General features: G+C 38.5%; 1 protein-coding gene across 4 annotated transcripts in view; it reads left to right on the top strand.

Annotated features, from left to right (window-relative positions):
- MCTP2 (multiple C2 and transmembrane domain containing 2) overlaps positions 1-27,298 on the top strand; it is a 196,693-nt gene that overhangs the window by 156,610 nt on the left and 12,785 nt on the right. For all 4 annotated transcript variants that reach the window (XM_015234423.3, XM_072950717.1, XM_072950715.1 and 1 more), the window contains 4 exons: positions 319-441; positions 3,339-3,380; positions 15,234-15,343; positions 27,054-27,163. In XM_015234423.3, coding sequence (XP_015089909.2) covers positions 319-441; positions 3,339-3,380; positions 15,234-15,343; positions 27,054-27,163 — 385 coding nt within the window. The remainder of the gene's footprint in view (positions 1-318; positions 442-3,338; positions 3,381-15,233; positions 15,344-27,053; positions 27,164-27,298) is intronic.

The following is a 27,298-nucleotide window of genomic DNA, read 5'->3' as shown; positions in this document are numbered from 1 at the left end:
TGTTGCATATTTGCAAATCAAAACCACAGTGAGGTATCACCTCACACCGGTTAGAGTGGCCGTTGTTAAAAAGTCTACAAAGAATAATGTTGGAGAGGGTGTGGAAAAAGGGAACCCTCCTTCACTGTTAGTGGGAATATAAATTGATGCAGCCTGTGTGGAGGTTCCTTAAAAGACTAAACATAGACTTACCATATGATCCAGCAATCCCTCTCCTGGGCATATATTTGGGAAAAAAACTATAATTCGAAAAGAGCCATATTGGTTGTTTTTTTTTTTTTTCAAACAGTCACATGGTTTTCTTTGCCTTCCAATCAGGTGTTTTTAGTCACCGTCTGGAACTTTGAACTGTACATGATCCCGCTGGCTTTACTGCTGCTCTTTGTCTACAATTTCATCAATCCCACGAAAGGGAAGGTTGGCAGCATCCAGGACAGCCAGGTGAGCAAAGATTCCAAGGATTCTAAGATTTGAGTAGTGAAAAAGGTGTGTTAACAAGAAACCACCACCACCAAATCGTAGCCCAGGGCCACTGCATTTGAGATGTGAGGAGCAACACTGCACAGGTATATCCATGTTACAGGGAAGCTCTCTCATCTTGTGTAATCTGGAATCTTCCTTCTAGGGCATCTTACGTTCCTGAGGCTTGGCCTGCATTCAAAGCAGGAGGTGAGCCATCTGGTTCTTGGTCAGCATTTCCATGCCGGCAGCACACGTCTGTGCGCCCATCTGGTTCTCCGTAAGGTTCCTGGGAATAACATTCTCAACCACGAGAGAAAAGCCATGGGTGCCTCTCTTTGCCCTGTCAGGACACACACAGCATCTGGGAGGCTGCCTCAGGCCTCTGCATATGGTTGCCCTGTCCAGTGTTCTTTCCAACTTTTTAGTCTCAGGATTCTCAAAGGCTTCCCAACTCCCAGGGAAATCTGAGAGTGGGTGGGCATGGGCCCCTCTGCTCTTGAGTGCCCAAATATTTCTTGTCCTTCTCCAACTCCCCATGGTGTTAAAGGAGGAACAAGCAAGGCCCCTTCTCAAAGGCATCCTCCACCATTTCCTCTTCTTACTTTTCCTCCGACTCTCCTTCCCCCATCCCTCTTATCCCAGCCTGTAGAGTCTTTCTGTTTTGTTTTGGGTTAGAAGGAACTTATATTTATTGACTTGCTTTATGGTATAATCTTGGCCGTCCAGATTCAAGAATCAAGTTTTTCAAACAAAAATCAAATGTCTTGAGACTTGATAACATCCTTTCTAGAAAGGTCATCTCCGTATTGGGTTTTCCAAGACTCACAAGCTGACCAACTTCACCTGTTTTTCCATATAACAGTTTCATTATTTGTATAAAAAATCATCTCTGAAATAATGGATATTTAAAGAAGGATTCTGGTTTCATTTGGGATGGGAAGATGTCGGGGTGGGGGCGGGAATGAGTGTTGTGGCAGGAAGTAAAACCTCAGAGAAATTCAGTATATATTCTGTTTGAGGGAGGGTATATCTCAAGCAGTAGAGCACATGCTTAGCATGCATGAGGTCCTGGGTTCAATCCCCAGTACCTCCTCTAAAATAAACAAATAAACCTAATCCCCCCCAATAAAAACAGTTAAAAAAATAAAAAAAAAAGCTTTATAAAAACAAAGCAAATATATGTATTATTCGGTTTGATTTTTGATTGTGTGGTACAGTAGACATGGGTGTTTATCAATAATGTTGAATCTGAAGATGCTGGAGCCAAGTAACAAATGAATAGCTTTAAAGGACTAACTTTCACAGAGGTACAGATGAGGGAAATTTTTACAGAGAAACATCTGTTATAAAAGTGTTGTCAACTAACAGTTTTACAATTTTAATCAGACTTTATCTTTCCAACTGTATATATGATGTGTATGTTTATAGTGTGTGTATATTGCACATATGTGTATATATAAAGATATATGTGTGCATATATGTATATATGTATGTATTTGTAAGCAGGTGGTTATATATGTATAGATGATACATAAGTGTACTCATGTGTCTATGAAACCTTTTTATAATTTACTGAACATTTTCCAAATCATTTCCTAATTTAATCTTGATAACATAACCACGAAGGAGTCAAGAACTATTATTTTCAGTTCATGCTTGATGAAACTAAGGTTCAGAGTGGCAAAGTGATTTGCCCCAAGTCACATAGCAAAACAGCGGTAGAATAGTGTCTCAAGCTGAAGGCTTTGTCTCAAGATGAAGACTTCTAATTATAGCGTTTTTCCTCCTGAAACGTGTTTCCATCACATTTATTTTTATCCATTTGCTTTCATGAAACATGCTTGCTGCCAACGTTGACTAGCTTAGTTCTCCAGCATCAGTAAGTGTCCCCCAAACAGCTAGTTGTAGCTCCTGGGAATCCTGGGAGTTAATGCAGTACCAGCCCTGGGAGAAATTGCTCAGTGGATTATGGAGTGTGGACACTAGAGAGTTACTCCCTTACAGAAGCATGATATTAACTATTATTTTTTTCTTTTGCATCAATGACGTCTAATTCGCTTGCGTGACTTTGCAAGGTTAAGCAGGAACTGAAAACAGACCCAGGTTTTCGGATACCCAGCATTCTTTCGGAGCTGCCAGATCATTTGATCATGAACCAACATGTGTTATCTTTTAAGTGTAGCTGTGATATGATTAAAACGTACCTATTAAATAGCCAAGATTTCTAAATTAATCTGCACAAGCCCGTCTGCAGCACGGCTGGCGTTGTGGCCCCTGAAGTAAAGCTAGGCATCCTTCAGTCCAGATCAGAGCCTCGAGTTTCTTTCCCTCGCCTGCCCCGCACCCCCCAGCCAATCCCGAAGCCCGAGGAAAGCAATAATATCGTATAGAAACCTGTAACTTAGTCTTGAGATTGATTATATTCAGACTAATGCATTTTCTACTGTCTAATGTTTTCGGTAATGGCCCCAAAGGAAAAGCGCTGTCATTATAACCATGAGCGCAGCACAAACGGAGGATGGTGTTCTCAGCCTTAACGTCACAGCTGGTTCATTTGTCAGAAGAAGAACAAAACTGTTTATAGAAAGTACAACTCCGCAGTGCGTTCTCAAGCTGGATGCCTTCAAAGAGCACTCACCTAATAGCTTTATTTATAGTGAACAGTTTTATGTAGATTCTGCCTGTTGTTTGTAGTCTGGCCGCAGCATCCCTTGAGCCTTCACAGTGTCCTTTTTTTTTAAGAGGTTATAATGTATTTAAACAATACTAGTGTTTCCACTGTGGAGGAAAACTTTAAGCCTGGGTATGCATTTCGTTTGTGTTTGGCGATTCCGGTCAATGTCTTATTCACAGATTGTTGTGCGTTTTCCTTTCAGGAGAGCACGGACGTGGACGAGGAGGAAGAGGAGGATGACAAGGTGGGTGAGCTCAAGGAGAGACACGAAAGGGAGCGTGAATGTTTTCAGCATCCTTCTGGGTTGAGTCAAACTCTTTATTTTTTTTTTTTTTACCTACTACGGAGTGCCCAGTATAGTAACATTCTTGTGACTTATAAAGACTATCCCTTTTTAAGATTTTTTTTTTTAAATGAGGATGAAAAGGAGTGACCTGTAAGGAGTAACTGAAATGTAATAAAAGCGAACCTCTCGGAGGCCTGTCATTTGAGGCAAAGACTAGCCTTCTCCGTGGTGGATGAAAGGGAGATGAAAGGTAGCCCAGGAAGTCAAGAGTAAATCAAGCAGGATTGCTGCTCCTTTAGACTCGTGTCTGCTCTCTGCGGGGTGGTCACCCGCTTCAGAACCTGTCACTTTCCCAGCTGTTGCTGGCAACGTTTTCAACTCTCTGTCTGTGTACATCTGTCCTCCTTCTCCCCCTGGGAGAATCTCTCAAATCTGCTGCTTTTGTTGTCATTACGCTTTTCAGACAAACCTTCTGGAATAAAACGAAAAAAAGAAAAAAAAATGAATATGAAAATGCCAAGTAAGATGCTACCAGCTTCATGGCTTTCCCGTCCCTTAGGACCTGTGGGGCAGGGTGCTAGTGTGGCGGAGGCTGGCGAGAGAGGAAAAGGGCAAAAGGGGGAAACTTAAGAGTTAAATATCCGAAAAATAATATCAATAAAAGACTTACATATCTAATATAAAATGCCCAGGAAACAGAAATGAATTCAAAGACATTAACTCCATGAGACAGACAGCTTTAAGATTAATTGAGCGAGCCAGATGATTTTGCCCATTTGAAGTAAGTTGGGCAGATTACAAATTAAGTCTAATTTGTTGTGCTGAAATGATCATTAATAGCAACATTAGAAAATAAAGTATAGTATTTTTTTTAAAAAGAGGATCGACCCTTGTTTTAGAATAAAGGTCACACAATGTAGCTTTGTTCTTGCTGGATGGATGTGAGGGGCTTCTGAGTGACAGAACTCCTTGAACATTCAAAATCATCACAGCTAAGCTCACGTGCACCATGGGATGTTTTATCAAAGGCAACACAAATATTAATGAAATGATTTTAAACCTACGCTAGGCGTAATTGTCACTTTTATTAACCAACGTTTGAAAGTGAGGAAGATTGCTTTCTGTTTGGCCAAGTCTGTGTGAATGAATCACCCGTGGAAGAGACCTCTTCTGCCCTTTAGAGATAATTGTGACCATGGGGTTTTGTCCCATCTGATAAAGGAGAAATCCAACAGGAAGACAATGAATGAAAAAATGGTGTTCAGTCAAGTGGGAGGCAGCAAATCCAGGCCATGTAAGTTTGGATCACTGGTTTTCAGGATCTTGCCATCCTCAACGGCTGCCTGGGGACCTGGGAGCGTGGCGGTAGCTTTGCATCGAGTCTCTCTGGGTGAGGATAACTGAGTGGGAACCACAACATCCACGTGAATGAGCCTGGGAGCTGCTGCCTTCATCCAGACACAGCCCTGTACACAGCAGTTGTGTCAGCCCGTCCCGCACGGAGGGTGCTAACTCCGGAGCTCGCCGTGTTTCCTCTGGGGCAGGTCCATTCTTGAGATCCTTTGATTTTAGTGTTTGTAGCACCTTAATCACCACAGCATGGCCATGTTGGTTTTGCTCCCTCAGTTTGATACTTCTACGAAACCTTCTAGAGGACCAAGTCTGAAACGAAATGTTGACTTCTACTTATGCCACTTCTGCTGAACCCAGTCCTTCTACTGCTATGGGAGACTGGCAGACTTTGTCCCTGCCCACATCTCTTCCCTCTCACCTCTCTTAAGAGATCTGTAAAGTAGAGGGATTTTCAACTTTGCAACTCCTGGAGCTCACGCACATCCACATCTGTATTACGCTTCATCATTTCCCATCCGCCCATGGCAGCCTCCACGACCCGACACAGGCACCCGGCCACTCCCCTCCACGGTGTGCCGAATCAAAGGGCTTCCCCACAGCACCCTTCCGGCTTCTGTAGTGTGTTAGACATGACAGACCATGCTTCTGGGATCTGTAACGCACCCAGGGAGAGATGAACTGTTTACAGATGATAAACACACAGCCGCTTCCTTCCAAACCAGAGGAGGAGAGGGACTCCTTCCTACCCAAACTATCCATCTTGAAAGTGACACTCCTTAATTGCCAGCACCCCTTCCCACCAAATAGCATCACGGACAACTGGCAGATGAAAGCGTGCCGGGGGCCCCTTGGCACAGCTCCCTGGGGAGATGGACGCGCTCCCACATTCTGCCTGTCTGCGAGGCACAGACCAGGACACCGTCTGGGCTCTGTCATACTTTTATTGTCAGGAACAGGGATTGTTGCAAAATGACATCACTGGAGCCTCTTGCTTCTTCTCATTGTTAAAAGTCCATGGTAAATGACCTGTATTTTTATTTTTTTAAACTTTTAAAAAAATTTTGTTTTATTTTTTTTAGAGACCAAATGAGATGCCACAATTTTGCCTTCCTTTTTTTTTGTGGACTTTGTTATAATGTAGAACCTTCCAGGAAACTGGTGTTTTGGCTTTTAGGAAACTAAACGAACAAACTGAACTTTGAAGAGAGGAATTCTTTCTTATACCTGATGGTCCACGCATGAAATGGCTTGTTACGGTTATAATTTGCTGGGGACCCCAGAACAAATAGATAATGGTGAAGTTCAGCCAACAGCAATCAGCTGACATTTCCTATTTGTATTAGATTTCCATACGTGGAATTCTTCTATGTGGACCTTATTTGTACGGATGGATTGCAGTGAAAATTGCATTAATTTTCTACACAGTAAAGGTCAGTAATTGAAGCATGAACCAAGAAGCTATTGTGTAAAATGTTGTATCCCATATTTAGGAAAGGTCACATAAAGCAATGATATCTTGTTTTCATTGCAGAAGGTATAAATACTTGCATTAGAGTTTCTTTCTGGTTTCCAGCCCAGCAATCACTTAGATAGAATATTTTGGCATTTACTGTTAACATCAGGAAGAAAGAGTCATAAGGGCATGTAATCCAAGAAAAACAAAACAAAACAAAAAACACCTGTCTACTGCTGTCATAAAGCAAGTGCACTGTGATGCCTGCGCTGTGGGTTGGTTGGTTTTAACTCAGCTGTCAGAAATAGGACCTGCGTGATCTCTTCTTTCAAGATTATCAATAAGTTCACAATTGCCTGACACTGTTTGGGGGTGGAAATCATCCTTTCATGTCAATTATGGGGGAAAAACAGGTATGGATTTTTCCTTTAAGAAAATAGGAAACATGTACTGCATTTTTGTTGATCGATTGTGGAGCATTTTATAGTGAAAAGATGCAGATGACTATTACATCTATATTTTCTTTTCACAAATTAGGATGTTATCATTCAAATTTAAGTCTTTTTTTTTTTTGAAGTACAGTCAGTTACGATGTGTCTATCTCTGGTGTACAGCACAATGTCCCCATCATGCACATACATACATATATTCGTTTTAATTTTTTTTCCATTACAGGTTATTACAAGCTATTGAGCATAGTTCCCTGTGCTATACCAAAGAAACTTTTTTTTAAATCTATTTTTATATATAGTGGCGAACATTTGTAAATCTCAAAGTCCCAGATTTACCCCCTCCCACCTAAGTCTGTTTTAAGCCATCAAATCTTTTAAAAATGATTTTCATCATGCAGATTGATTAAGCCACTCCTCACTAACCAAGCTGATTCTTCTTAGAGCGAGAAGGACGTGGCAGATGTGTGTAGGGATTCTTGTTGTAAAGTAACCTGCGAAGTCCTTTGGATGAGTTGTTTAGGGCCGTCTTGCCTCGTCCCCTGTGTTTCCTTTTTCTAGAAAGAGAAGAAGATCTGTAGCATCTCATCCAGAGAACACTGTCATTCTTGGAGGAGACTCCTTAACAATTTAATAATGAGAGTAGTTTTGCCTGTGATTCTTTCGTGCCTTAAGAGTGTTGAAAACACAGCTAATTAGTTTGGTCAGTGATTTTTTTTTTTTTTTGGTTGGTTGGTTTTAAATTTAACTAAGCTATGGTCCTTTAAGATGATAAAGTATGGTTATTTTTAAGAAAATGAAAAATCAGATAATATCTTTGAAGGGTTAACAGTAGTTGAACACGCACACACGCACACATATTTTAAATGCATGTACAGTCTACACACAGGGCATATTTTAGAGGATCTGCTCATGGATAATTTTCAGGAGAATAAAGTAAATGGTCGTTCTGCCTTAACTCCTTTTAATTTGAATTAATATTACTGTTAGTGATGAAGCGATGTAATTGTTAACATTTTGACTCTACCATCTTAACTTCCAAGATTTTAATATTAAAATGGAGCCCAGCCAATTCTTAATTTTCAGTTTATACATGTTTTGAATGAAAAAGGATTGGGGTCCCCATTTCCTGCAGTCTTTTCTCTGACACATCGTCTTGCTCAGATTTTCCTTTCAGAAAATCTAACTTCCATTCTTAAAAAATGCTTGGCTCCATTACCTTCGGAAGTAACCCAGAAATGTTATTAATCCGACATTTTGAAGCATTATTCATCCTGCTGCTAGCAAGCTCACTAATATATCCCTAGTACTCATGAATTTTCTTTGTAATTTCTACTGTAAAGATCATACTTGGTATGTTACCCACCAATATTGTGAAATATGATATACCAGCCTATAAGTCAGATGAATTATCTGTCCTTTTATTAGCTAATGTGTATTGTCTGAGGCTCTGATTTTATAGAGTATTCTATACCTGGATATATATCTTGCCATTGCCTAAATTTTTTACATTCTACTAATATCAAATGCATTGGACGTGGTATCTCAGTCATCCACAAGTCATTATTTTTCTGAGGATAGTGGCTGTTGTGTCTTTCCTACTAAAATCCTCTCTGTTTCAGCGCGGTTTGTCCTAGACCCCAAATATTCAATGAGTTTGCAAGGCAATTGATAGATAATTTACAAAATAATTGACAAAAAGGTGGGGACACCACTTTTTCCTCAAGGGGAAAATAGTAATTTAAAGTAGGTAATAAATGGCACGAAAGTTATGTTTAAAATGAGACCATTTTGAGTAAGTTATTTAAACGATTAGATTTATGAAGTTACTCGCATTTGTAGAGGGTTTACAGTTTGCAGGCTGTTTTATATGCTTTAGCTCATTCACTACTTAAAATAAACCATTAAACTTGATATTATTTTCCCCATCTGCAAATGAATAAACTCAGGTTAAGCGAGATCTAATCACATACCTGGAATTTCCCAAGTAGGATAGTAGCAAGACTCAAATCCAGCTCCTCTGATTGAAATCCTGTTTATTTTGGACCATGTTACATTGTTATGGAGAAAACATATTAATTTATTGGTCTGTTTTTCCACATTATTGTTGACAGTGTTTATGGAGCATTTTCTCTGTATCAGAGCCCCTGTGGGTACAAAGATGACAACTGTAAACATGACGCTCAAAGCACACAATCAGAGCCCAGTGGGATTGCTACTTCCATCAAAGTTTGTACACTGTGTTGGGCATTAGAGGTGCAGAGCCTGGCTAGTCAGGTGATAAATCACCAAAGGTGATGTTTGAGCTGAGTCTTAGGTGATAAATATTTTATCTTCCACCCTCCTTACTCCCCCACCTCAAAGAAAGCTAAAGGACACGCATGGCTAAATCGGCAACTGCAACATTGTGTGTTTACCTACAGTGGTTACAGTCGCAGAAAACCACTAGCCCGTTTGCCTTGTGGTGACGTGGCATCTGCCATTTGGCTCAAAGAAACTTTTAAGGAAATCCGTCTTCCCAGGGTCTAAATTCCAAATAATCTTTTTTCCAAACTTCTCCCAATTTTTCATTTGTGTTACATGAACGTCTTCCCCATGATGTTGTGTTCATTCTTTTTACCTTTCCAGATGATTCTTGTTGCAGGTCAAAGGAACATGTTGGTAAATTCCAGTCAGTGTGGAAGGGCTTTATGTAATGAACAGATAGTTAGAGCAGCTTACGGCTACTTAGAAATGATGCTGATTCAAAATCCAGTCTGTTTTATATTCATTTCCTGAAGCAAAAATACTACTTGCAAAGGACGTATTCTCCTGAAAGGGTACTGACTTTTCCCCCCATTTTAATAGCATGCACCATGGAGTGAGTGAGTGTGTGAGTGTGTGTGTGTGTGTGTGTGTGTCTGAATGTCTGTGTGTCCATGCACACAGGGCATATCTCATGGGAAGAAGCCCTAAAGACAGTTCCCAGTGCATTAAGCCAGATTCCCAACGAACAATTTTTAATCTTGTGTATCAGAAATATTACTTCTTGTTCTTTGTTATGACATATGCTGAGAGGTTTTTTTTCCTTCATGCTAAATGCCACTCAGTCTATTTCTGATGTTGATAATTCTTCAAGTTTTCAAACTGCAGGCTTTTAATATTCAATGGGATGAAACAGACCAAACGCATTTCCATTTAAAGTCTAAAGTCTCCTTTGTACGTCTTTGCTCTGGATGTTTGACAGTACTGGGACGATCTGGAGAGAGAACTTTTGCGTAGATTCCTTTTGGGAATCCTGTGCATCCTGTGGCAAATGCGACTCAATTTTTAAGTATGTCAAAAGATGATTTTCTGACGTGGTCAATTTTCAGGACTATCTTGGTTTTGCTTAGGGATGAGATTTTTTTTCCCTAAATCAGAACATGTGGGGAAGATTTAAAGTAACATACTGATTCTGTAACGAGGTCTTAGTTGTAAATTCACCTTGATGGTGTTAATTCTCTCTCAGAGACTCAGAGACAGTTTCTTATACCTACAGAGCTATGCTCTTTGGAGACGAGGGGAAGCCAACAAGGCCTTGAAGAAGGAAAGGGTCACTGCATGATTTATTCTTTCATTTGTTTATTGTTTTTAATTCTTAAAGAAAAACTATATTACAGCACAGGCACATTTTTTATTCTTCATTCAACTGCCTCTAAAATTAGCCAAAAGACTCAGTTTTTTTGGACATTTTATACACAAGTAGACAGTGGAAAAATGGTGATCTTGCCTTCATTGTTTATAATAATATGCATTTTATATAATAATATGCATGCTATTTAATAATATGCATTTTTAGATAATAGCATTAGAGTTTATCTTTATTTTTCTTACAGTTATTATTACAATCACATCATTCTCCTTACACTCATTCTCTGTAGTGTATATAGCAAAACAAAGGAACCTTTTGAAATTTGAATTCTGGATCTGAAAAGTTCCATGCTGTCATCTCTTCTGTTAAATGGTGATGCATGCTTGCTCATAAAGGAAACCCCAAATCATGTGAATTTTACCCAGGCCTCTGTGTTTTTTCAAGTTTGTAATGAGAAGTAAAATCCATTCTTCCTCAAATGTAGGGATCTCAAAATACGTGTTCAGCCGCAGTTTTCTTGTTCACTGGTGTAATCACACCAGTGGCCATCCCTGTTTCCATTACACATTTCCCTCTATATCAATTGGAAGCCTTGCATGTTAAGGAAAAATGTAAGCACAGATGATAACAGTTCGTCTTTCTGAATGAATCGATTGCTCTTCCTGGGCAATTTGGTAGCAGCAGCAGACGTAATGCTGTGTTTGCTAAGCTGTGTTATCACCACATTCCCTGGTTCAATCTGAAACGTGTAAATAAAGCCAGCATGATGCAGAGAGGACTGCCAGCTGATCTTTCGTGCAACACAGGGCAGCATGAGCAGACTTGTCCTGGAAGATCATTGCTTTTGAAACTTGAACGCACCCCAGTGTTTTCTTTAAACTAGACAAGAAGGTTATTCATTTCTTTTATCTCATTGCGTGCCTGAGGGCAAAGGACTTAAATGTTTATGAAGCACCTGGAGTGCACCAAGTGCTTTACATACGACAGAATATTTAATTCTCCGGACACTCCAACCAGGATAGGGACTAGGGACTCCCCTTCCCAGAGAGCAGAACTGTGACTCAGGAACGGTTAGGAACTTGACATGGTAACAGAGCTAGTGGATGACAGGACCAGTGTTAAACTCAGTTCCCTCTGACTCAGTGGCCTGTTATTAATAAAATATGCAGGCCTGCGGAGTTGGCACATCTTAGAGTTTTTTTTTTTTCCTCTAACTTTTCATCTGTTGTTGCAAACCCTGGTGACTCCAGCTCCTACGTAAAATGCATACACTTTCTTATAATGTAAATTACTGTATTATCTTACGTAAATTATCCATAAATAAAGTTTACTAAAATCTTTAGCAAGAAAAGTTAAAAAGTAAATAAGAACGGAAAGAAATAATTTCCCCAAATATTTTGAAAAGGCCTAATTTAACATACATTCTCATGAAAACTGGGCACAATAACACTGGAAAGGAACAGTAGGTAGAAATATGTAACTGAACAAGATGTCTGAAATCGTGTGTTATATAGTAAGTTGAGAGAGAACAGAGACCCACAGACACCAAAGAAGCAAATGACAAAAAGGGCAAGTCTGAGCTGAATGCCTGCCTTGGGGATCGTCCACTAGACACGTAAGGGCTTCCTGCCGTGGAGAGGACACTTGCTCTGGAGTTAACAGTCCTGGGCTGGAACGCTCTGCCCCGTACATGTGAACGTAGTCAAATGTGGACATAGACACATTGCTGAAGCTCACGGGTTTGATCACACCAGTGCCATCACATTTCCCTCTATAAATTAGAAGCCTTGCATGTTAAGGAAATATATAAGCACAGATGATAAACATCCCCCAAAGCTATTGAACTCTTGTGAAAAAAGAAATCTCTCTGGTGTTTGTTGCATTTTGATTGTATCAGTTGGAGATTTTTTTTAATCAAAATCTTTGATGACTGAAAATGCTAAGTAACTGCACCTTTGGAAGATTTTAGTGAATGGAAGTGAATTTAAAAAGGGCTGGCAAAAAAGATCCTGAAAGTTTTTTCTTTACAAAAGCACGGGATGTTCAGCACAAAGCAAGCTAGGAGGACAAATGCTGTGCGTGATTCAGTGTTTAAGTTCTGCAGTTACACTTTGGATTATCTCAACTTGTGGGATTAAAACACTGTTGATTTTGAATAGGATAAATATATATTCTACCCAGGAATGGAAGGAAATTGAGAAGCCATTTATTTTCCAGCATAAATTTTGTAAAACATTCAAAAGAATCATAGACATGACTTATTTGAAGTTTTGTCTTGAAAAGCATGGTTGACAGAGAAATTTCATATGAATGGATACACAATATAGCACCTTTAAAAATATTTGGGCTGAAATATCTACAAATTTTAGTATTTAAAAAATAGAATAGAGAGTGTTCTCCATGGATCACATTTTTGTTGTGTTTTTAAGGCACCTTAGTGCCTAAAGAGAACTTTTGTAATTAAAATTATGATCTACAGTAGAGTCAATTAAAGGTATCAATTTAATGACCATTAAATGCAACTCTGAAGATAATTAAGAACGTTTATGAAATATAAATCAAAAGATGACATTAAAAAGTACATTTTTTTTTTAAAAGTGATCCTGACATGGGACTATTAACAGATATAACTAGGAAACTAAATATATGAAAATGTAGCATGAATAATCATTCTTCATGTATCATTTTAAAAAATTCAGATAATATAAACAAATTGATTTTGTTTCAGTACATCTAAAATGTATTTTTGTTTTGAAACCCATGTTATATGAAAATAAGTAAAAATGAAATAATTATATAGATCCACCAGTATAATAAATCCAAGTTGCTAGTTGATAAATACTTCAAAAATTATATAACTCTGATTATTTTCACTCTGAAAAGTGTAAAGATGTGGTCAATAAATTGTTGTATGTGTTGTCCTAGATACTTTGGAATTCCGTAGCCTAGCCTTAGAATATTGGATGCTCAAACTAAAACATCAAATTCACTAAAAAGTAAAAGAACATTGTGAGAATCATTTATTATTTTGGTATACTAACTCAGGCTCTTCATCACAATCAGAACCTCAGTATTTGGGTGTCTCATAGGCAAAAAAAAAAAAGTAAAAATAAAAATAAAAATTAATCAGTTTATGGGGGAAAAAACTGAAATTGGAGATTTTTATGAAATTGAGCCGCATGGAAATTTGAGTCATTTTCCAAGAAATTGTTTTGACCTAAACTCTATGCTGCTGAAAAGAGGAAGCCACTTGTGCCCTTTGGGTCAAATTCCCTGGTGCTTTCAAATCCTCCTTTATAAACATGAATACTTCTGTGGCAGACAGAGATGGGTTTTCACCATTGTGCCCGTTAATAGATGTTGCTGGATTGCTGAGCATGAATTAAGTCACGCTGCCAGCATATCCAATTTGTAATGCAAACTGCTTGAAGAATTAGAGTGGGTAAGAGAGTAAGAGAAATCAGAAATTTAAAATGAGAGTGAGAAAGTAAAAATGTCTTGCAAGTTTTACTTTGCCAGAGGAAGCATCGAGTGTCACTTCTGCTTCTGGACAGAATGGTTGGTTAGAGTACAGCCCAGAAGATACGAAGGCAGTCAAACCATCCCAGCACCCTTCCTAAAAAGCGAGCAGCAATGGTGCATTCTAAACTCTACCCCTCTCTTTGGTCTATTTCAGCCAAGTAGCTGCACGAACAAGGTTAGATGCAGGGAGGGAAATCTGTGCTTTTACTGGTCACTGCGGTCCCTAGGGGGTGGCCTGTTTTCCTTCACCCATCCATGGTGGAACAGAGAACACAAGATGAGAATGAGGTTTTTTTTTTCCTTTTGCTGCAAAGAAGAAATAGTCTCTTAAATTTAGAAGATTTTGCTCAATAATTTAGTACAATTCTAATCCAACCAAACTTTTAGAAAAAAAAGTTTGATTAGATTTATTGGAAGTTTTAGGTATTATACATTTACTGTAGCAGCTGCAGTGACCCAGCTAGGCATGAGCGGAGAAGACACTAACAAAATCCTGGTTATAAGAGAGTTCATAATGGCGCTCGAATCTGGGTGTCAGAATATAAGAGATTGTGTAAAAATGCTGCTCTATAGGGAATCACCTTTCCTTCACTATTTGAGTAATTTCTAGGTGGTTTTTATAAGCACTAGCTACCTAACGTGGTTAAACCCATTTAAAGTTTTCTATAAGCAAAGTAAGGATACTGTTCTTAGAAAGGTGAAGTCCATTTCATATAAACAATTAAAGATGGAGGAAAAGGGACTTATATTTGCTTACATTTCCACAAAAGAAGAAACAATCAATTGTTGAGCATCCTCCTCGGGGACACCTGGGTAGGATGCCGCCCCCAATAGCGTACTAACTGGGGACTTTGTAGCCTGTCTCCAGCAGTTACTGTATTTCTGAGGGGCTCACCAAAGGATAATTGAAATGTTCATCAGACCTGCAGCGGACTTAATACATGTTTAAAAATGCAGTTGAGTTTGACTAAGAGGTCAAACTATGCAACATACCATTTTGGTGTTATTGTTTACCTGCTGGAATCCTTTCTGAAGGACTCACAGGAGAGGGGAAGTGAGCTAACGTTGTGAAGACAGAGAAGAGACAGGGACAACCAATGGAAGGGATTGCAGCGTCCTCGGGCAGAAGTCGCAGCTCCACAGGGAAAAGAAGTTCTTGCTTGGTTCCCTGGGGCTCCCATTCATCAGCTCATGATAGGAAGGTAGTGACTGATGCTTGCATCCTACAGGTGGTCACATCTGAATGAGTAGGGATTTGGGGAAATCAGTAAAGTATTTTAAGTTGCGAAAAATGTAAGTTTATCTCCTGGAATCATTCTATTGATAATAACCATGTTATTATAACATGGCAGAATAATTTCTATAACAGGACAATAAAAAAATGAAGTAACTAAGTTAAATCTTGCTTTTATGTTTCTTAGGAATCTGAGAAAAAGGGCTTAATTGAAAGAATCTACATGGTACAGGACATTGTTTCAACTGTTCAAAACATCTTGGAGGAAATAGCTTCTTTTGGAGAAAGAATTAAAAAGTAAGTTCTACATCTGTGTTTTGGTGTTTGAAGTGGAGCGGCCATCCACAGGGACAAGCAGGGGTGGGGGGCATGGGGGAGGGTGGGATCAGAAGATGCAAAAGCGAACAAAAACAAAAGCAACAGTTTGGGGCAAATCCTGTTAATCTTGGTTGGTTGGTTCTTGGGCTTGTCAACTTCAGGGTGGGCAGGGACCCAGAACTGGGGTGACCATATAGCCCAATTTACACCAGTTGTCCCAGCATAACTATTAATAGTCCCTCTCTTCATTCTCAAGTGAAAATGATAAAAAGGTTTAAGTGATAAACTATAGATTAAAAAAATAGATTATTCTAAACAGAAAGATGGAAGCAAATATGCTCTTAAGGAACCTTTTTCATCTGAACCACAGGATACAGTAAACACCTTGAGTGAATTTTTCTCTCTATTCTCCAAAGAATGGTACATAACTAGTAGCATCACAGAGGCAAAGACATGAAGTTAATCCATCATGTGCATGGATACCTTGGGATAGGGGTCAACAGACTTTCCCCATAAAGGGCCCAAGAGTAAATGTTTTCAGCTTTGTGGACTATGTGGTTTCTGCCACAACTGCTCAGTTCTCTTGTTTAAGTGTAAAAGCAGTCACAGTTGACCTGGAAATGAATGGATGTGGTATGTGTTCCAATAAAACTTTATTTACAGAAACAAATGGCAGGCTAGATTTGACTCAGATCCATAGCTTACCATCCCCCTTCCTTAGGGCATAATAGAGTCTCAATTGAGCAGAATCTTTCTGTGATTCAAGTCTTTGTTGGTTTGTTATGTCTTACACATTGTGAACTCTGCATTACTTGGTCTTTATTTGATACCAATGAACAGAACAGATTTTTTTTCCCTTTGAATTGTAAACTTATCGTGTTCCCCCTTTAAATCCAGAATTGTCAGCCATGTTGTTCTTTCTGAAGGTTAATTAATTTTTCTTATTTTATTGGCCATTTGCGTTTCTTTGAATAAAGAACATGACATTTAGAAATTACATAGATAAAGAAGAGATTCAAATTAGTGCTAAAAGCCAAGTGAAATTTTGTCTATCAAGATGCAGTGATGATTAAGATAAATCAGTAAGTGATGATGAACATCAGGAAATATAAATAGTTAATATGGAACTTTCTGTGGTTACCAGTCTTCTTTATCAGTCCTTTTATTACATGAAATTGTCCTTGAATGTGTTTATTAATTGGCATAGCAAACAGGCTTTAAAAACAAGTTATAAGACATCTTTTAACAAATTTGGTGAGTGAGTTTTTACTGAATTTACACATCCTTATTCCCATGAACAATGTCTTTTTTTTTTAATTGAAGTATAGTCAATTGCAATGTGTCAGTTTCTGGTGTACAGCGCAATGTCCCAGTCACATACATACATACATGTATTTGTTTTCATATTATTCCCATGAACAGTGTATTAAGTAAAATTAAAGAGCAGTTGGATTTTTCATCCCATGTATCAACGTCTGTCTGCTTTATTTCTCTAGGTGTCGTGTACACTGAAAACAGATTCCTGAGTGTACTCTCAAAATTGTTTAGCAAGAGCATAAGTGACAGTAGGAAACAGTGAAATGATGAGGAGGACATTATAGTCATTCATTCGCTCATTCAGTTCTCAGGGTTGGAGTTTCAGACACTGACTTGGTTTGAGAACGAGAAATGCACCCCCAATAACAATGATAACAGAAACTGTGACTAACGTCTTGTACCAGCCAGACACCGTGCCAAGCCCTTTACACACAGCGACTTCTTTAAGGAGTTCCTTAAAGCAGTCGGACTAAATGACTCCAGCAGCCCTGCAGGGTAAGGATTGTTAGTATCCTCGGTTTACGGATGAGGAACTGAAGCACAGAATGATTAAGTGTGATTAAGCTCAGATCACACAGTGCGTTAAGCCGTGGAGCTTGGGTCTGAAACTACCCTCCTCACTTTGCACTATAATGTCATTACCCTCCAGGGGTCTGTTTTCTTTTTTGTTATTTTTTTAGCTTTATTTTTTTTACTCTTTTTTTTTATTGTAGTGTAGTTGATTTACAATAGTATATTAGTTAGTATATCAGGTGTACAGCATAGTGATTCAAAATTTTTATGGATTATACTCCACTTGAAGTTATCAAATATTGCGTATATTCCCTGTGCTGTATGGTGCATCCTTGTAGTTTATTATATATAGTAGTTTGTACCTCTTAATTCCCTTGTTCCTCCCCCTTCCCTTTTTCTTGGGATCTGTTTTCCAATGAGGGAGAAGAGCACTCCAGGACAATTAGAATAGCATTGATATTAGATAAAGGTTAGACAGGATGCCAGGGAAAGTCTTACATCCCGGGAAGGATGTAAGAGAGACAAAGGGAGGTTCTGAAGAAGCAACTTATCAGCATCTCTGAAAAAGGGAAGAACTATCTAGGCACAGAATCAATGAATGGGGGCTACGGTAGGTGGGAGCCTTTGTGCAAAGGCTCAAAGCTCAAGACTGGACTAGATACAGGGAGATGTAGGGGAGGTGGTATGTCTGTGTCATTGGGGACGGGAGTGGCAGTGCCTGGAGATGAAGCAGGTCATGTGGGGCCTTCAATGGATGGAAAAAGTCAATGGAAAAAAATTGAATGAGGGATGTACAGGCAGCCAAGAAGATAAGAGGATGTGGAGTGGGGGCCAGACTGAGGAAGGAAGGCCACATCCTTTGGTAACACTGTCTCCATGCCTGAACGTCTGTTGTAGACAAATGTGCCTCTTGTGCAGCTGATAATGGGAAAGCAAATGTGTCTGATGAGAAGAGGGCAGAGTGATTCAAATAAACCCTCAACTCTGCAGTGCTTGTGAGGGGCGGCTGCGCCCAGCCCAGCTGTGGTGGCCATGTCTGAGATGTATTTTCAATCATGAACAGGGCACTGTTCTGCCCAGCTGCGGCACAGGAAGACACGTGAGGCTCAACTCCCATTCATTCTCTGGCCGTTCATTAGTACAGTGACCTTAAAGTTCCAGCTGGCCATTCAAGTAAGACGGCATGTGTAAGTCTCTTGGAATTCCATTGTCGTTCAGTGCTTCGGAACCAGGAAAACTTTTACCCAACTTTTGGCGGCTAGCAAATAAATAGGCTTACACAAATCTTCTCAGAGCAAGGCTGCCCTGTTACTGACAGGGAGGACCCTAGTGGTTTTGTATTGGAGTGAATGGTCTTTTCTCTTCTCTACATTGTCTAATTACCTTCTCTAATTGTAGACAAATTTCAGATACATGCATACATCAGGCTAGAACATTTACTTACCATGTGGCATTTATATTATCCCAGGCAGCAGGCAGGATGGGTCAGAAGAGTGATGCATTACATTTCCCGTTGTTACGGAGTGATAGCTCCAATCCATGTCCTTGAGTGGTTAGGAAGATCTCCAGAGAGGAGAAAATCAGACTGAGGCAGATGTAGGACAGGGGACTCATTCCTGCAAATGTTCCAGAATAAGGCTTAGAAGGCACATTCCTGGGAAGAAGAACTTTGACTATGAAGTGATGTTGAGAAATACTAAGCAGTGAAGATGGGAAGGCAGGTTAAGTGCAGTTTGAATGATGGTGAGGACACGAGGAATGAGAGATTGATGGATCATATGTCTAATCTAAGCATGACATGTTGAAAGGGACAGAGAGTGAAAGCAGAACAAGCCAGGTGAGGACGGGAGGTCAGCTGTGAGGAGGGAGTTCACAGACTAGGGTGAAAATCATGCCCCCGTGAAGGAAGGCATCATGGAGGGTACATCACAAAAGAGTCTACAGGATTTTATGAACCTTGTTTCTGTTTCCATGGGGAGAAGAGTCAGAGGACTTCATTTGTGGAAGCCTAGGAAATGAGGAAGCTAACAATTCCATTGACCCAAAGGTCAACTAGTGGGGCGCCCAGTTGAGGGAGAAACTGGCGGATGGGGCTGTACCTACCTCCCTGGATGTGGTCACAGTCATTCCTGGTTTTGTTTTTTTGTTTTGAAATTCTGTAAAAGATATTCTTGGGATGTGTTGGTAAACCTGAAAGCTGAATGAAGGAAGGGGATACCTTGAATTTTTTCATTAGTTGAAAGGTTTGAATCAAGGATTCCCTTCTTAGGATTTAGGGAGCTCCCAAATCAGGAAGCCTGGGGAAGTCTATGAAAATGTCTAGCAAATTGTATGATTTTGAGATGGAAAGCTTTGATTTACCAGGGTTCTTCAACCTTGGGTGTTCTGTGGAAGACCAGCACTACAAGATATTCCAGGGTAAACAGAGTGAGAGTCTAGTGAGTTCTTGAGTGTTAGAGGTATTATGATAGAGTACCTTTGAATGAAGTCCTCAGTCTTCTAAGCAGGAATATTCAATGGATCAAATGTGTTAAGTGTTCCTTCTTACATCTTCTGAAATGTCTATACTGTGCAGGCAGTGAGTGTGGACTCTTGAGCCAACTCTGAACTCAATCCCAGTTCAGACTCTTCTACTAGGAGGAAGTGATTTGGGACTAATTATTTAACTTCCGTGACTCAAGAGTCCTCATCTGTATGGGCATAATAATTCCTACTTCATCGCATTTCTGAAAGAATTAGATAAATTAGTGCATATAAAGAACTTGAACCAGTGGGTGGTGTGTAGTGATCACTTTAAAATATTAACCATTATGAGTATTATTTTTGGTAAATTGCCTTGGCCTTCTTCATCTGTGTCTTAAATTATGTTTTTTTTTAGTTGTGAAACATTTAAACATTTTACCACTAAAATTGTATATTACTCAGAGAAAAATATGTGAGTTAATCAACTCGGCTGTTGGAAGGGCAGATCTGACAGGGTCTATGAGTGTGTCTGGTACGTATCTCCATTTTTAGCATCCAACACACAAATGCACATGTTTCACCACACTTGCACACAAGCAAACAACCTTGGAGATCTTTATAAAGATTGCATTAATTGGGAAAAATTTGACACGTTGACAAAAATTTAAGTTTCCTAATTTCATCCTCTATTTAGATCATCTTTAATTTATCTTGGTATTACTTTAGAGTTTTATGTATAAAGATTTGACACATTCTTGTGAGATAGATTCCTAAGTACTTGGTTTGTTTCATGCTATTTTAAATGATATATTTTTCTCAGAGTTCATTTTTTACTCGTTTGTTACTGGGGTATTGAAGTGAAATTAATTTCCCTATGTTGATTTTGTTAACCTTGGTAAACTTAGTTACCTTAATTTTTATATGAAGATTATTATTCTGAATTTTCTATTACATAAACCTATCATCTAGGAATAATCCTTTCTTCCTTGTTTCCAGCCCTTATACATTTTCCTTTGTTTTCTTGCTTTATTGTGCTGGCTAGTACCTCCAGTGCAGGGTTGAACAGAATTGATGGTGTTGGTGAACATTCTTTTCTCATCCACGACCTCAGGGAGAAAGCTTTTAGCATTTCACTCTGAAGAATGTTGTTTTCTATAGGTTTTGGCAAAGAGACTTTATCAGCTTCAGGAGTTTCCCTTTTATTCCTAGTTTGCGAAGAGTTTTTATGGTGAATGTGACTTGAGTTTTGTCAGACTTTTTTTCTGCGTTCATTGAAATGACCGTATCATTGTTTTTGTTTTCTCCTCAATTTTTGTTCATGTGATCTATTATATGATTGCTTTTCAAATATTAAACCAATCTTTCATTTCTGGGGTAAACCCAGCTTCAGCATGTTATACCATCCCTTTACATATGCCTGGAATTTATTTATTTATTTTTTTTCACTTAGGATTTTTGCAGTTATGATCATCATTGAGATTTGATCTATAGTTTTCTGTTCTTGAAAATTTCTTATGGAGTGAAGGTTATTCTAGACTCATACAATAGATGGGCAGTGCTCTGTCTTCATTATTATCTGGAACAGTTTGTATAAGCCTGGTGTCATCATTTCCTTAAAGATTTCATGGAATTTTCTGGTGAAGCATTTGGGTCTGGAGTTTACTTTTAGGGAACGTTTTAATTAAATATTCAGTTTCTGTAATATGTGTATAGGTGTATTCAGCCATTCTATTTCTTCTCACATCTGTTTCTGTAATTGGCCATTTTCTAGGGGTTTGTCCATTTCATTTAAATTTTCTTCTTGGCATCACGTTGTTTATAAAATCCTCGTCCTGTCTTTGACGTTATTAGGACCTGTAGCATTGTCCACTTTTTTTGTGCTTTAAAATTAATTATGTTTTCCCTTCTTTCTTCTTGACGGGCATTTATCAATTATATTAGTCTTTGGAAAGAACCATCATTTGCCTTTATTAATCTTCACTGTTGCCTGTTTTCTTTCCCATTAATTACTGCTCTTATCTTTATTACTTTCTTCCTTCTACTTTCTTTGAGATTAATTTACCATTCCTTTTCTGACTCTGTAAGATGGATAACTACATCATTTATTTTTAATCTTTCTGTTTTCCTAACATAAGCATGTAGACGCTACAACTTCCTAAATGCTCAACTCCGTGCCAAACATTTTGGCCCTGATATATTCATTGTCATTCTCATTAAGTAAAAACCCTTTTTCTAATTTCGATTTTGATTTCTTCCTTGCCAAGAAGTAGTATATTGCTTAATTTCCAAGTGTATGAAGATTATCCAGTTATCTTTTTGTTCCTGGTTTCTAACGTAATTATTTTATGCTCCCAAAATATTGACCTCACAAATGGTCAGCTTCTATAAATTTTTCATGGAAGCTTGAAAAGAAAGTTATTGAGTGCATTATTTTATATATTTTCATTGATTGAATTTGTTGATTGTAGTCAAATCTTTTATATTCCTACTGATTTTTATTTTTGGTTGTCTTCTTGTATTAGTTACTTAAAGATGTGTGTTAAAATCTTCCACTGTGGTTGTGGACTTGCTGCTTCTCCTTGGAGTTTCAACAGTTTTTACGTTCCAAAGTTAGGTCATGTTGGTATATATTACGTTTGTTACATTTTCTTGGTGAATTGGATCCTTAATCAATAGGAAGAGACCTATTTATCTGTAAATAATTTTTAAAATATCAGCTTTAATGTCTTGCTTAACTAATAATATGTCTATACCACCTTCCTTTTGTTGATTCCTTCACAGTACATCCTTTTCAATTGTTTTCTCTCAACCTATCTGTTTATGTTTTTAGATATCTCTTTGGTTTCCAACAATCACTATCTTTTGTAGCATGTAGTCCATTCAAATTTAATATGGTTAGTAATATACTTAGATTTTTAATCGTCTTTTGCTCTGTTCTTTTTTTCCTTGTTTTATTCTATGCGCAAGCACCTTTTGGCCATTCCATTTAGTTGTTATTCTAGAGTTTACAGCGTGACTCCCCACAGTCTAATACCAGTTGTTACTTCTGTCATCTTTCCAGTCAGTTCAAGAACCCTCTGCATCTATGCTCCATGTCTCTTCTCTTTGGTATCTTTCATCTTTTTACTCTTTGTGATGCCTCCTAAGTACTTTCTTTGGATACTCTTGCAACTTAATTCTTCTACATAAAATCTTGTTTAATCCATGCATGGGGGTTTTAACTTTAATCTAAATTTTTTTTTTTACAGTTCTGCTTGCTTGGTTTTCAGATCTTCTTGGTTATTTTTCATCGTCTCTTCCTTGATCATACTTTTAAGCCTCAACTGTATGCCTGTGAAATTATTAAACATTATTATTTAACATATTGTGTTTACTTTTGGTACTTGAAGTCTTTTGTTTTGGATTTTGTTGTTAATTCTACTGGGCCTCACTCATGACGCTTCTGTGTGTCCTTTTATACTTTGCAGTTTTAACTGTGAACTCATGTGCTTTGGATTTTTGTTTTTTTTCTCTTCATGGAGCATACTCAGATGTCTGGATTGATAATGCATTTCCTTGGAGAGGATTACTGCTCGAGTCACCTTGGGTGACTCAACCTGGGATCTCTTTTCTTTAATTAATTTCTTGCTGAGGCTTTTTAAACTATGCTGGTAGCATAAACTCAGATGATAGATCCCTCTACATGGCACCAGCGTCATGACACACAGAGAGTTCTTCGCATCCACTCATATATGGTGGATTTGTCCTTCCCTCCCGTCCTCCCTTCCTTCCTTCCTTTCTCAGTCTCTTTCTCCCTGTCTATTCTCTTTCTGTCTCTCTCTCAGTTCATCCTTACCTTGAATATGTATGTTCTATGCAGTATTGTCATATTTGAATCTTTCTTCGGGGAGGCGCTACCCTAGGCTTTGTCTTCTGTCCCCCATGCAGATAACAGAAATTCAAAATTTCAACATAAGTAAGTTGTTGTTAGAGTGAAAATTGACGTTGGAGCCTAGTAACCTAGAGAGCCTTTGCAACACATTTTGTTTTACACTCTGATGTTTTCTTATTTTTTTATGTCAGCCGAGTGGTGGCTTTCTCTCACTTTTTAAAAAAGCTTTTAAATATTGTTTATCCATTAGATAGCTTTTATTTTTACTTTTTAACCCTTTATTGTGGTATGGTTCCTGCACAGTAAACTACACGTATTTCAGATGTACATTTTGATGAATTTTGACAGATGTATACATCCATGAAATCACCACCACAGTCAAGATAGCTAACATTTCCGTCACTCCCCAAGAGGTGCAATTTTCAAATTCCCAATTTATCCTTTCCCACCCGCTATATAACTTTTTTTTTAAAGGCAGGTTTGCTGTTTCTTGGAAAGGAATCATAATGTATATTTCTTTGTAAAAAGTAATTCCGTGCATTTTCCATAGCTTTTATTATCTTCAGAATGCTGCCTGATATAATTAGCTTTTTCTCCTATTCATGTCACTTTTATGCAATAACCACAAAAAAATGAGTCTAGTTAACAGTTGAATAATTATTATGTGCCAGTTATTGTTTGTAAAGGGTTTATATTTATTAACTCATTGAATCCCATCAGCATCTCTATAAAATAGATACAGTTCTTATTCTCTCTTTGCAGACGGGAAAGTTAAAGCACAGAGAAGTCGAGTATGTTGCTCAGGGTCACAGAGTGAATGAAAATTAGAACAGAATTATTATTAAATTGTAAGCTACTAGGTTAATAAATAATTATTATTGTGCCATCATGAGGAAAGAAAAAAAAAAAGAGACAGGTTTGTTGCTACCTAGCTGTGAATTTGTATCCAGGATCTGACACTCACTCTCTGCTTTAAAAAGCAACAACAATAAAAATAGGGCACAAAGCTTGATATTTGTTCTTACTTGTTTATTTTAGTTTTAATTTTTTGATTTTACTTATTTTTATTATAATCCATTATAAAATAATCAAACAGAAAGCTCCCCGTTATTCTCTATAGCTCCCTCTTCCCTCTTTGTTTCCCTCTGCCCCCATCATATGAGCTGTCATTAACAGTTTGGAGTATATCCTGCAGAGGTTTTCTCAGTACGTGTGTGTGTGGGTATATTTCTGTAACTCAGGTTTTCACAGGATCTAGCTTTGAGACTCTGGGCTGGGAGCAGAAGGATTTATGTGGCTGTTCTTTTTATATTCTCATTGTCTTTTTAAAGCTGTGTTATATTGCAGTGTGTGAATCTATTTAGATTTTCCCCTTCATTTAGATATTATTAGATATTCATTTTATTTAGCTATTGTCTTATTAACAAGAGGCTGTTTCCTTTTTTAACTACTACAAACCATACTGCATCATTCACGTACCATCCCTCCTTGTGTAAAGATACTTGCGAGTTAAATTTATTGCCGTGGCACAGCTGGGGCAATTGTGGAGTCTGTCACGTTTTCACAAATACTGTGAAGTTGCGCACTAAAAAATTCCACTATATGCCCTACTGTGGAAGGGAGTAGTCATGAGTAGACCTACATATATGTAGGAATTTAGAATAACAGAAAACAGGATGATAAAGGAGTGGAAGAAATACTGATTATTCAAGTTCCTGCTGTCAAGTCACTGGGCTTGGGGGGGGGGCTTGACAAGCAATACCAAATCTAGAAATCAACAAAGAAACAATTGATACATTTGCTCATGTAAAGCATATAATTTTTATCTTTAAAATATTGTCAAGTAGATTTTTTTTAAAAAGACAAGAAAGCAACAAACTGGAAAAATGTGTGTAGCCAATATGACAACAGACTGATTACTTTAGCATCCAAAGACATTTTATTTGAGGAAAAAGTCAAGCAACACAGCTCAAAGGAAAGTAGACAAATAGTAAATTCGTAACTTTTTTTTTTGAGTTTTTACAGTGTGTTAGAAACAGCTATTTTAAATGCAAGTTCCTGTTTAATTCTAGCAAAGCTCTGTGCTACAGGTATTATTATTAACCCTGTTCTGTAGAGAAGGAATTATTGTTCAGATTGATTAAAACCCTTTCCTGTAGTCACTCAGCTTTTGTAGAGATAGGGCCTGAACTCACACACTGGCCAGTTTACCTATAAATCGGTTTTCTTAAGCACCTTCCTAAGTAGTGGCCCCTGGCAAGGAAATAAGCTAGATCTCACTGAGAAACACATTTAAATGACCAACAAGCATCTTAAATTTGTTAAAAGCTGCTTCTTACTCCAAGAAGTGAGAAATTAAATACACACATACGTATATAGTATTGTACCTCTGCGTAGGCAAAGATTAACCATATTAATAACAATCTCTAATAGGAAGGCGAGGGTTCCTCATACTGTTGATGCAGTTGTGATTATTTACACCAACAAGATGCTCTCTCTCAGCCACGATTTGCTCATCTATAAAAGGAAGAATAATTGTGAGCGTTACAATCTAAATATATAAAACAAATGTTAGGGCCACGGCATATACAAGGTGCCCAGTGACTCTTGCAGGCTGCTCTCCCAGAATCCCCCAGCACTGTCCCCGACCCCAGAAAAAGACAACAGAAGTAGATCTTTCACCTCTCTGTATTCCTAGCACAAGGCAAAGAAAGGGTCAGCAGGCAATGGAAGTGCAATGAAGGCCAGGAGGAAGTACTCCAGGCCCTGAGAGCTCTCATTGGGCCATCGTGGGTTTACAGCATCATTTTCTAGGGTTGTGCAAGGATGTCCACGGTACATTGAATTCCACACCCCATGTTCTAGATCTTCATTCCCACTTGGGTCCAAGCAGCCAATAGATAGAACAAAAGAAGCCACGGGTCCCGTGGAAATAATACTCAGCAGTAGTACCTTCATTGTCTGTGCGTTGGGGGTGTCATGGTTTGTAGTCAGATGCTCCCCCATCTACTTCAAAGCATCATTAACCTTCTGGAATAAATGAGTCTGAAAATTCTAAATATAAGATATTAGAAAACCCCCAAAGCACCGAAGCACTGTAATAATATCCTCCCTTGTCTGAATATTTACTGGCAACCGTGTGTTAATTGAGAGGGAAGTACTGACTTTGAAATGACCTAACTGGCCTTTAGTTTTGAAGATCTGTGTGCACGGAGCCATCGTGACAACACTGCCCTTTTAAATCACTTCTGAGCGCCAAAGTCTCCTCCTTGGAACTGTCGGTTCCGGGAAAGCAGAGTCACCAAGATTCTGACGGGTTGGAATGGCAATTGGTCTTGTGATCTTCTCCCCAAGAAGGTTCTTCCAGGGCCCCATCCATTTGGCAGCCTTTTACCTCCAGGTTTTTAGAGAAACTTTTCCAGTAGCCCTTTCTCATTTGTCTAACTAAGAAATAAACATGACAAGATGAATATTCTGCGGTCCTGGAGCGTCAGAGAAAATGACATTTATGTGGTTTGTCCACAGCACATTTAACTGGACGGTCCCATTCCTCTCATTCCTGGCCTGTTTGATACTGGCAGTTGCCACCATCACTTTGTATTTCATTCCGCTCCGGTACATCGTTTTAATCTGGGGTAAGTTTGGCATGGTCCTTTGGCTAGCAATCAATTCCAGGTAAGAACCAATTACTCATTTTTAAAGTGCGGCTATAAACTTTAAATGTGCTCTTGTTGGCAATTAAACATGAGATTAAGGAAAGCATTTGGGGA

The sequence above is a fragment of the Vicugna pacos genome, chromosome 27 (assembly GCF_048564905.1).
Source record: "Vicugna pacos chromosome 27, VicPac4, whole genome shotgun sequence".
In the NCBI taxonomy this organism is placed as follows: Eukaryota; Metazoa; Chordata; class Mammalia; order Artiodactyla; family Camelidae; genus Vicugna; species Vicugna pacos.
This window is presented reverse-complemented; position numbering and strand designations above follow the sequence as displayed.